The sequence below is a fragment of the Bubalus kerabau genome, chromosome 13 (assembly GCF_029407905.1).
Source record: "Bubalus kerabau isolate K-KA32 ecotype Philippines breed swamp buffalo chromosome 13, PCC_UOA_SB_1v2, whole genome shotgun sequence".
NCBI lineage: Eukaryota > Metazoa > Chordata > Mammalia > Artiodactyla > Bovidae > Bubalus > Bubalus kerabau.
Window position 1 is genome coordinate 28,506,023 of NC_073636.1, and position 12,079 is coordinate 28,518,101.

General features: G+C 45.9%; 1 protein-coding gene across 5 annotated transcripts in view; it reads right to left on the reverse strand.

The window, feature by feature from the left end:
* The window catches only part of BEND7 (BEN domain containing 7), an 89,659-nt gene that overhangs the window by 17,934 nt on the left and 59,646 nt on the right, over positions 1 to 12,079 (reverse strand). The window contains exon 7 of one of the 5 annotated variants that reach the window (XM_055543858.1): positions 8,819 to 9,456. The exons of the other annotated variants lie outside the window; for them this stretch is intronic. Within the exon in view, the coding sequence (XP_055399833.1) occupies positions 9,404 to 9,456 (53 nt within the window). The 3' untranslated portion in view covers positions 8,819 to 9,403. Of the gene's footprint in view, positions 1 to 8,818; positions 9,457 to 12,079 lie in introns of those variants that run through there. 5 annotated transcript variants of the gene reach the window in all.

A 12,079-nucleotide genomic window follows, 5' to 3' on the forward strand; every position in this document is an offset into this window, starting at 1 on the left:
AATACCTAATACAATGCAAATGCTATGTAAATAGATGCCTGCACTTGGCAAGTTTGTTTTATTTGGAACTTTCTGGAATTTCCCCCCAAATATTTCGATTGGCAGCTGGTTGAACCTGCAGGTGCAAAGTCCGTGGATGCGGGGGTGGGGTAGGGTGGGGGGGGAGTGTATAAACATCAACAATCCAGTTGTGCAGGAAGAGATGCAGGGTGGCCTGGGCGGGTAGCTATGTGTTGGGGGGAGCACGGATGCCTTTGAGGAATGTGCATAGTCATAGAGTCGGGGTGGTGCTAGTGAAGACAGAAGGGATGATGGAACAGATGGAGAACTGGCGTTTTTGGAGACTCACATGACTTGTAAATGCAGGAGGAGGGATTGTAAGGGGATGGGCCAGATGCATTAGGCATGGTTTGGGACACTCTGAGTTTGGGGCATCTGTGGAGCCCCCACGGGGGACGGCTGGCAGCTGTTTCAACACAGATGCCTATAGTTCAGGGAAGGGGTCTCTGCCGAAGACGTAGACTTCAGGGGCACAAATGTGTGTGGCTGTTAAAATGACAAGAGAAAACACAGTGGGCAGGGAGGTTTCAACAGAGCGCTGGGCAAGCACAGAACAGCAAGAACCCCTGGGGACTGAGGGAGGCTAAGGCACAGAGTCGGGAAGCAGCTGGGAAGCATGGTCTGGTGCAGGTGGGAGTGTGTGAATACACTAAAGACTGTGGGAGAGACCCACAGTCCCCGCTGCAGAAGAGCCAGGAAGGAGGTGTGGAGAGGGTCCTTGGCAGCCAGCAAGGATGTGGGGAGGGTGACCAGAGATAGCACTCTCCAAACACCAGGTTTGTGGGAGCAGGGAAGAAGAGGAGGAGGAAGGCTGGGGCAGGGGAAGGCAGGCAGCATAGTTGGAGGGGGTAGGATCCAGAGAGAAGGAGGGAACAATCAGAGGAACCATACACCAGAGGAACTGGAGGTTGGGATCCTGGAGAGAGAGGGGTGACCCTCGACCAGAATCAGGAGGAAAACTTCCTCCTCTGGACCCAGAGAAGGGGAAGACAAGGGTGGACTTAGAAGTGGCCAGAGGTGGTCATCACTGCCCCTGATGCCTCACTGAACCTGGAGAGTGCGGGGACATCTGGGATTGTAAGGCAGTGAGGATGCAGGGTGCTGAGCAGGAGGGCCGTGTGCTTGTTGTGGCAACCGCAGGGCAGGCGTTTTCTCCAGGGCAACTCCTTGTCTGGAGTGGAGATAGCGATGGGAGGGCTGGTCTAGGGTTAGGCATTTGCTGGCTGGTTTTGGCAAAGGTACAGAATATAAAGGACAGCATTGAAGATGTTGGTGAAGATGCCTGTTCCCCTCCCCAGAATTAATTACTGCTTCCTTTAGCCATTTTCCTTTCCACCCAAATCTAGGAAGCAAGTGAAGCCAGAAAATGGCTCAGACTTGGGACGATCTAAGAGACCAGGGAATGGAAATCTCAGTGGGGTTGGCAAGGAAGTGCCAGGGAGAAAGGGCAGCAGGACATGTGGTCAGTGGTGTAGGGCTGAAGCGGAGGCTGAGAGCCAGTGTGGATGAGGTTGGGACACTCTAGCTCTAGACAGTCACGTGGATGGTGAGGTTTTCCCAGATGCCAGCAGGACCTGGGGGAGAGAGGACAATGCGGAGTGGTGCTGATGGAAAGGCTGTATCCTAACTCCCAACTGAGAGGAGGAGGAGGCAGAATTACGGTCCAGGGAAAACATCGACAGGCTGCCCATCAAAGGGCACATGGGCCATGCAAGTAAGCAGCCTCCACCTGGGAGAGAGGCAGAGGGGACAACGTCCTGGGGGTGGGGCTGCCTGTGAGCCTCCTCTACCAGATTGTAGACAACTTCAGGGGCCTGCGTCTTGTCTCCCTAAAAGCACCTACTGCAGTGCCCCCAACTAAGAGCCCCATAAACGTCTGAAGAATAAACAAATGTACTTTCTGCTTTGTTTCTGACAGAAGTAAATACAACAGCCCAGACATTTAGGCCAATTGGAGGACCAAGGCCTATCTGAATTAATAGAAAGTTTTAATGCATATATTTAAAGTAACAAGATTTTATTATAGTCAAATACCCACAGTGACATTTCTTATTGTGACACTTCTTAATCAGAGTTGCAGAAATGAAGTTCTGTTTGAATGACTAGAAAAAAGTACCTGTATTTGGCACCCTATTAGTTTCTAAGAAAATTGTACCACAAAATGATTGAGTGTACCATATTACAGATAAACATCTCCCTCCTTCCTCGTAATATTATTTATGTAATTAATTTCCATAGCAACCCCTCTCTTCCTAGACTGGGAAATGCATGCATCCAAATTAGCCCAGATTAGGAAGTAAAGATTTGAAATAAACCAAATAGATTTGGATTATGCCGACATCGAAGTGATTCCCAGCAGACGCATGTTCAGGAGTAGAGGGAAGGTCCCCTAACGTGTGGGCGGCATCCAAGGGGATCTTTCTAATCTCATCCTGAGCTCAAGTATTCTGCTGCGTGTTCAAAAGGCAACAATTGCTGGCTATTTTTTTCTCCTTTCAGCAAAAGCTTATCTGCTTTCAATCACAAGAGACCAGGGAACTCTCTGCCTCCTGGGTCTGCATCTGAGACCTTTGAAGGCAAAGCATTAGGCTTTCAGGAAAAAAAAATACATCTACAAACAATTATTTCCACTGAGCATATTACTGACATTCTCGTTTCTGGTTTACACCCAAACTTAAAAGAAACTTTTAACTAGAATCTACCTACAGAGGACAAAATCCTATTCCTTGTGATATGGGTAGATGAGGCCTGAGAGAGGGGCCAAAGGTTTGTGGTTGGATTGATCTGAAAACATTCCATATGCTATGTGGATAGGTATTGGGTAAGCAGGACATATTTTTGCTATCTGAATCCATAGCTAAAGGTCAAGCTATTACCCTGCTAACAGTTTCATTAGGAGTAATGATGTGAAAAGAGGTATTGCAGTAATGCGTTGGGCCTCCTACTATGTTAATAGTGGGTCATTAAAAATCAGAGGAGAACAATTTGCATTTATCCTTAGAATGCGATAGGTCCTGAAAAGAAATTTCCCTTCTCTCCTAGTTTAATATATTAAGGGGAAGCGAGGGATGATTTTACATAAGTCCAAATCATCTGAACAAGTGGATTAAGGCCAACCATTAAACTGAATACAACTGTGGAAGCATCTACTCTGCTTAACATCATCTGAGGTCCCAAGGCACAAAGATACGTGAAGTCACCGGGGAAAAAACTGACAAAGGTGCAGTTTGATCTGTACACAAATAAGGACTTTTCTCAGATGCCTGCATTCAAACCCTGCCCTTTAACTGGGCATCAATAATCAATAAGCTAGTGGTAGCTGAGCGGATCCTTCCCTGGGAACCCGGGATCTGATGTCATCATCAGTGAACACAGTGGTGCGGCACATGTCTGGATGTGGCAGGAGAACAGGTCGGATCGGCCATGTTCCCCAAACAGCTGTCTGTCCACGTAATAGTTTCTAGAGCAGTGGTCCCCAACCTTTTTGGCACCAGGGACCAGTTTCTTGGAAGACAATTTTTCCATGGACCCAGTGGGGGGTGGGGGGATGGCTTTGGGATGATTCAAGTACTTTACATTTTGGGGCATGTTCTTTCTATTATTACATCAGCTCAGATCATCAGGCATTAGATCCCAGAGGTTGGGGACCCTTGTTCTAGAAGGCTCTCCATGTGGGGTTTTCTGGCTCTCTGCACTGGGAAAAGCAGGGCACTGTACAGATGTTGAAAGAAAGTCCCTGCATTACACAGACAATGTAAGAAGCAGGGGAAGGCTTGGGGAGCTTTCATTTCACCATGAAATTCACCATGAATAACTCCAGGCAGCCCTGAGAGCCTACTTCTCATTGGCAGACTTGGTGTAAACTTCTGATCAGAAAAACGAGCAGAAATCAAGGTTTACATCAAACAGAACTGAAAGTGGAGTCCTCCTTAGATCTGCCAAACTCCTGGACCTCGTGAGGGGCTGGGGACTAAGGGTGAGAAAGACAACTGTCCGCAGCAGGGTCCTGGGGATGTGCAAAGTGGGGAGGAAGCTTGGGACCAGCCCCAGAGGAGAGGTGGACAAGCCGACTAGGTTTCCCTGCAGGCTGCTTGCGCCCACATCCACCCACCTAAGTGAGTATAAGACAGCCAGCACCCCAGCCCACAACCAACCATTCCCTCTTTCCTTTGCCTCTTTCCAAGCTATAATTTGAAACTCCCCATGTGCTGAGCACGGTCTATCTCATTTAAGCTTGGCAGGAGCCTGGTGGCACAGGTATTATGATCCTATTTCTTTTGTGATGACAAGCTGAAAGTTCGGGCAGGTTAAATAACTGGCGCAAGGTGGCACAGCTAATAGGGATTATTTTCCATATAAGTTATTTAATTTTTAAGGCAGTCATGAAATTAAAAGACGCTTGTTCCTTCGAAGAAAAGCTGTGACAAACCTAGACAATGTATTAAAAAGCAGAAACATCTCTTTGCTGACAAAGGTCCATCTAGTCAAAGCTATGGTTTTTCTGGTAGTCATGTATGAATGTGAGACTTGGACCATAAAGAAGGCTGAGCACCGAAGAATTGATGCTTTCAAAATGTGGAGCTGGAGAAGACTCTTGAGAGTCTCTTGGACAGCAAGGAGATCAAACCAGTCAATCCTAAAGGAAAACAATCCTGAATATTCATTGGAAGGACTGACGTTAAAACTGAAGCTCCAGTACTTTGGCCATCTGATGTGATCGAGGATGACATGGTTGGATGGTATCACTGAATCAATGGACATGAGTTTCAGCAGCAAGCTCTGGGAAATAGTGAAGGAAAGGGAAGTCTGGCGTGCTGCAGTCCATAGGGTTGCAAAGAGTTGGACACGACTTAGCGATTGAACAACAATGAGAACACAGATTCTGGAAAAGAACAGTGGTTGAATTCTCCATAGGAATAAATCTATAGCTGACTGGGGTAATGCTTACGTGTGACAGCTGTGAGCGCTGGTGGTGCTTTTCACCCACACAACACAGAAGGATGGCAGTCATGGGTGGGAGACCCCTCCCCGGGTCTGTGGGATCACGCCTCCCCCTCCAGATCAAGGGGCCCCAGGTGGCCTTGGTAGGGAACGGGGCGGGACACAGCCTCAGGCAGCTTGGGTGTACAGCAAGGATGAAATGAGACATATGCACAACAAAGACGGAAAGACGAAGCCACACAGACCCGCATTCAAAGAATGGCCTAAGGCTGTACCTGAAGACAAGAAACTGAAGGAGGGAGGGAAGAACAGGAAGCGGGAGGGGGAAAAGCGGACATGACCTGCGGGATAGTAAGAATCACAGCAATGCCAAACTGATGGAGACTGAGTAGTACTGGCTCAGAGGCAGACAGAAGACCAAAAGTAGACACGGAAAAGCGGCGATTCGTCTATGACAGAGCTGGATCACAATTCACATTAAAAAAAAGAAAAAAAGGATGGTGTTAAATAAGTGACGACCCATAGGAAAAAAACACATTCAATCCCTCCCTCAAATTTTATAGCAAAGGTAAATTCCAGATGGATAAAAGACTTGAATATGAAAGAGAAAACTTGAAAACTTTGTTGGGAAAAAAAAATATATCATTACATAATCAGGGCAGGGAGGACTTCTTTAAAAGGGCACAAGAAATGCACTAGGCATAAAGTAACCCATCTGACTGCTATTCTAAACTCTGGTATGATAAAGGTCAGAAGTTTCTACAAGTTGGAAAATAAGAAAAAAATATTTTTAACACCTGAAAACAGAATAAAGAATTTATGTAAGTCAATAAGGAACCAACAACCTGATGGGAAACACAGGAAAAGGATGGATGTTCACAGGCAGATAACCAAATGGTAATAAATATGAAATGATGCTCAACCTCACTACTTATCAGGGAACCCACCCCTGAGGTGCTACTTGAGGCCCATCAGACTGACAAAAGTCAAATTTGTTAACACCAGATGTCAGTGAAAATAAGGAGAAACAGGATTTTGGATCCATTGCTGGGGGGTGTCTAAGCGATACCGTTGGCATGAGAGAGCTGTTGGACCAGTCTTAGTGGTGACGACACCTCTACCCTGAGACTGAGCTCCACTGCCTGCTGCACCGCTTTCTGCAGAGAATCAAGAGCAAGGAGGACCAACATAACTGTCTCTTAACAGAAGACGGGAACGAAAGTGCTTTGTTTATACAGGGGTGAGCGGTTAAAAGGAATAAACTAGATTTATGATGCACTGATATGGATCAACTTGAGAAAAAAGGACACAAATTTGCAAAAAAGTACAGCATGAGGCCATGCATGTACACTCACAAATTCGCAAAATAGTAAATGTGATGAACGGATACATACTTGAGCAGTAAAGATGGAAAAAATGAACGGGGAAGACTCACACCAACTTCACTGATACTCTGGAACAGGAAGGAGAAAGAGTAAGAGAGTCTGGTGGAGGAACATTGTGATTCTTAAAAAATTAAAAAGAGAGGCTGGGGTAGGAAGTAAGTCTAGACATCTGTTTTCGATCTCGGTGTTAAGACGGAGAGAAAAGGAATCTTGGAAAATATCTCCAACACACTCAAGATGAAGAGGAATGTATTATTTCCACTTCTGACCTCAAGACTACTTACTGCTAATTCAGACAAACACTGTTTGTAGATCAGTCTATGAACAGATCAGACAACATCTCCTAGGATGAGGCTGTGGACATACCAGCACTGACGGGTCTCAAGATCATGCCTTACACACACTCTCTCTTGGAATGAGCATCAGCAGCTTTCTGTAAAAGACAGCCAGCAGGGACTTCTCTGGTGGTTCAGTGATTAAGACTTTGAGCTTCCACCGCAGGGGACACGAGTTCGATCCCTGGTCGGGGAACTAAGATCCTGCACGCTATGCAGCACGGCCAAAATAGGAATAAAAGAGACCCAGGAGAAGTCTGGGTGATCTGCCTGCTAGAAACAACAGGTGAAGGTGAGAATCCATCATCCTGCTGGTCTCAGCTGAAGTGTGACCTTCTCAGGAAGGGCCTCCCTGAGTTGGTTAACCAGTGGTTTTTAAATCAAACCATTTAGTGATCGTCTGAACTATCAACTCAACAAGCGCAGAGATCACAGCTCTCTTGTTTGTGGCTGGCACATGACAGGCAGCGTAAGTGCATGGTTGGTGGAAGAATAAATCAGAGAAACTCTTTTTCTCAGGTCTGTGACTTAACTCAAAAGAACTGAAGGAAGAATTCTTCAGTAAATAGTCATTAATCTTGAAAGACACTGAGTCCTGGAGTTCATTTTGGGTTTGATTTAACAAGACTGAGCTTAAGTGTATCAACAAATACACCTAAATATGAGGTCTTCAGATTAGAAGGAAAGTTAAGGTGAAGCAGTCGTGCAAACAATAATGTGTTTACTGATGAGATCAGAATATCATACTGAACTGCATACATAGGAGCCTGCAGGGCAGTCAGCTGGCCCAGGAGAGTCATAGCTGGCCTCAACGACCATGGAATGCTTTGTCCTTGGTGCTGAGCCTTCCACGGGGCGTGAACTTCTAGGTGGTGGTTGTAATGAAGAAGACTTTGGATCGCCATAAAACTGACTTCTGGACATATTTTTTAATTATGAGAATTTGGACAAATTTACTGAAGGTGGCATGAGTGGTAAAGAACCCGCCTGCCAAGAGACACGGGTTCGATTCCTGGGTCAAGAAGATCCCCTGGAGGAGGAATGGCAACTCACTCCGGTATTCTTGCCTGGAGAATGCCATGGGCAAAGGAGCCTGATGGGCCACAGTCCATGGGGTGGCAGAGTTGGACACGGCTGAAGCAACTTAGCAGCACTGAACCATAGAATTTCTGAACTGGAAGCAAGTTGAAAAATTAGCCAAGTCACACTTTGTTTTTTTCCCCCAGGAAAGGGTAATGTCTCAAGACCTTACATGGCAGTTGGGAGTAAGTCTACGATGCTCCTTTCATTGTCTCCAAACTGGTAGGACTTGGAGGTTTGAACAGTCTTGGGGAATCACAGCGATTCTCAAAGATCAGAGGCCACAGAAGAGTCTAGAGGAAAAGAACTAGATCCCTTGTCTGGTTTTGACTACAGCGGTGTCTGTGTCTAAGAGGAAGTGCCTGTAATGGTGTCTTACATTAAACAAATTTAATTTTAATTTACTTTTATCTAAGGAAGCCCTCAAGGGCTTCCCTGGTCACTCAGCAGTAAAGAACCCTCCTGCAATGCAGGAGATGTCAGAAACATGGTTTCCATCCTGGGTCAGGAAGATCCTCTGGAGGAGGAAATGGCCACCCACTCCAGTATTCTTGCCTGGAAAATGCCATGGACAAAGGAGCCTGGTGGGCTACAGTCCTTGGGGTCCTAAAGAGTTGGACATGACTGAGAGTGAGCACACACACACACACACACACACACACACACACACACGAGGAACCCCTCAGTAGGGCTCATCTGTAACACAACTAGTGAGAAGTGTAACACTTTCCTGTGGCTTGTGGTGCAGCACGTGGCAACATGTTCACTTCCTGTGCTGGGTGTGTTTCAAGGGGATGAATTATACCTGCTAAATATTAAGGTCTGGTTAACAACAAACTTTGACCTAATGGTATTTCACTATGTACCCCCTTTTTTGGCAAAGAGAAATGTTTCAAGATCATAGATGAAATTCTGCTTGGAAGGCATCCTGGAAATAATATAACTCCTTTACTTCAGAGATCAGGAACCAAGAGGCTCGGGTGAAACGAAATTTAAAGGCTCAGGAATCATCAGCTCAAATAGTTGGGCAGTGGCATAAATCACACGTCCGCTGAGTGGCTAAGCATTGCTTGCCAGGACGCTTCTCTGTGTATCTGTTCTTTATGGAAACAAATGAGGGGAAAGTGCTGAGTTTTTCTCTTGGTTTTTAAAGCTAGGATTCTTGGCTTGTGAACTTTTGAAGTCATTCCATGAGGTCCTGAGTGTACTTGCTGGCCAGTTAATAGTCACAGGACCAGAATGAGTGATGACATATTTGGGAAGCTCAGGGACCATTCTGTCCCTCACCACCACCTAAATTCACAGATGGCTGAGATGGGAAGGACAAGAATGACGAGCTGTGCGAGCAGTAGGGGTGCTGAGGTCTCGCCCATGGGGATCAGGTCAGCAGAGCAACACACTCACCCCATCCCTGCCTCCATCCGCCCGTGGCTGATGTTGCAAGTGAGCATGGCAGTGAAGATGCTGGGCGTTAGGACAGGGCTGATGCCTCAGAGCTGGGGTTCTATTTCCTCTTCTTTCTTAACGGTGAACAACTCCCTTCTAATTGAGATCGGCTTAAGGAAATTTGGGAGTTATGTTGAGACTGACAAGAGGAAGTTCTCAATCTTTCAGTACTGTCTTTTTGAGCCACCGAGGTGCCGTGATGATGGATGCTAAGAAAACACAGGGATGGATAAGTATGCTGACATTATCAAGAAGCCTTGAGATGGTAAAGACAGAAAATGGCACATTTAGCTTGCCTTGGGATTCAATTTGGGAGTTTATTTAAAATCTAAATCCCATGAGGAAATTATTACACTTTACCTTTTGGAGATGATTACTTTCTGGTGTGAATGAAAGTGGGAAAAACTACACTTCCTATATTGCATACTGTGGTGGCTGCTCTTTGATACATAATGATAATTCATGCTTTCAGAGGCGCCACAGAATACAAATTAGGTTTTACATTCAGGATCGCTTTGATGGTTTTGACTGATAAGATTTATACCATCCTCAACTGCTCTATACCACCTGATTTGTCTGTTACTGTTGTTTCTTCTATCTTCAAACTTATAATTCTGCCTTCTCTAATTTCAGTGGCTCTCTTCCAACTGGTCATGGAGAAGTTGTGTGCTTACCCTGGTTTCATGTCCTGTGGGGTAGAGTTGTTTTGATTTTTAAGACACCAGCTTTTTCAGTGAGGATGAACTGACTGCCTAATTCCATCTATCTTTCCTTCCTTCCTGCATTTATTGATCATTAACTGCATTTCACATGCCAAGGAACATGCAAAGCAAATATCCCCCATGTAAGATTTGCCCTCTAGGCGCCCATAGTCTTGGAAAGATAAGATGTCCAAGCACAAGTAGGATGACCAAAGATCCTGATTTTCACTGGAGAGTTCAAAATGCCTGTTTTCCCTGTGAAGCGATTAACAGCACCATTTTCACTCTCAAAGGGTTCCAGTTTGGACAATAAATGATAGAGCCATCCTCCACCTAAACCATGAGTAGCAAAGCTAAGGGTTAGGATGTACTGCTAAGCTGTATAAAGGTAACGTGTGCTATAAGAATTTAAAGAAAGGAAAAATCGATGGAGGCTCAGGCACCAGGAGAGAGTCTCACCATCAAGGTAATGAGACCAAGAAGAATGGGCAGGATTTGTCTACAAAGAGAGAAGAGCATTGTAGCCTGGGGAACACAGCGAGACTCAAAGTCCAAGACAAGCAAGTGATGCTTAAGGAACCGTGTCAGTGCTGGGCTGGTTCACCACGTAGGAGCCTGGGGGAAATGTGGTCAAGCTCTGGGGAATCTGGGGAAAGGCCAGAGATTGCACTTGATTTAACAGGCAAAGAAGGGGTAGGAAAAATGCCATGGACTCTTATCTTACAAGTGGCTGTTAGTATACCGTTAGTACAACCTAGATGAAGAACTAAGGGGTAGGAAGTATATTTAAAAAGTGTTTCTGCAGAACTTCAGGGTCAAAGTGATAGACAGCTGGACTAGGATGGTGTCAGAGAAGCTGAAGCAGGAGAATGCTGATGCTGCTGTCAAAAATGATGTGTCTGGTGGTCCAGTGGTTAAGACTCTATGCTTCCACTGCAGGGATTGTGGGTTTGATGCCTGGTCGGGCAACTAAGATCCTGCATGCCAAGTGGTACAGCCAAAAAAAAAAAAAAAAAAACATTCCTGCCAGGGAATGTTAGTGTAAGAAGGCCCAAGCCACCTTTCAGGTGTTGCACGCTTGGGTAAGAAGGACCAGCCAGCCCTGACTCTAGAAAGAGGCCAGGACAGGTCCCCTCATCTTCTAGTGGTCAGGTTGGATGGCCTGCCTGTCTTGGTTCCTGCTGTCACCTGTCTCCCTTGCACCTGGTTTCCATTCACATTTCTAATTAAGATTTTCCCCTACTTAGTTGTAGGTGGCTAAGCTGCTTCCATGTGGGATGGGTGGTGATGGAGAGGTGTGGGGACTCCTGTACATAACATAAGGGCTGCTGGATGGGCTCTGTGATCAAAAGCAAAGGGTTGACAAGGGGACGATATGATTCTGAGAAATACCAGGAGCTGATGATGGAGAAGCATCACAATCAAACCAAGTGCCAGAAGGAAGAAAGAAGATCCTGGAAACACAGTCAGCGTAAGACAGACTTGACTATAGGGAGAAAACCAGACTAATTCCAAGAGGCAGCGTCTCTCTTTTCTAAGACAGCTGCAGCCAGGCTTGCTGTTATATGGAGATGTCTTCTAGGCATCCACAATCCATGACAGCTTTCAGTTCAATTTGAAATAAAGGCCCATGGATTTTGAGGCATTTTCTTAATGGAAACGGACATGTATCCTAGGTTTTTTGTGAGCTGACCACCAGTCCCTGGTACCACAGTGACAGCAAATATCCCACGATCACTGCATAGACATCTGTGGGGCAGCTGTCCAAGCGAATGTCAATTCCCGAGTCTCAGAAGTCTGCTGAGTCTCTTGTAGGAGACAGTCAATAACTGTTCATGGAAATGAATTAAAATAATTGCCAGATCACTAGCACCAACGATAGGTCCAGGAGAAAAGCAACGAGGGATGTAATTTGACTAGCTTGGGACTTATTATCCAATTCTGCTTCCTGGCAATGGGAAGCAAAACAGAGACGAGGCATTACCTGAAGATGCTGACGAGCATTTCAGATTAGCCGCGCAATTCAGGGATTTAAAGAATGGTGAGGTAGGCTAAGCAGAAAATACTGCTTCTTCTGTCCAGGGCTGTGGCTAGTCCACGTCATACTGTGCCGTGGCTAGAAATTAGAAAG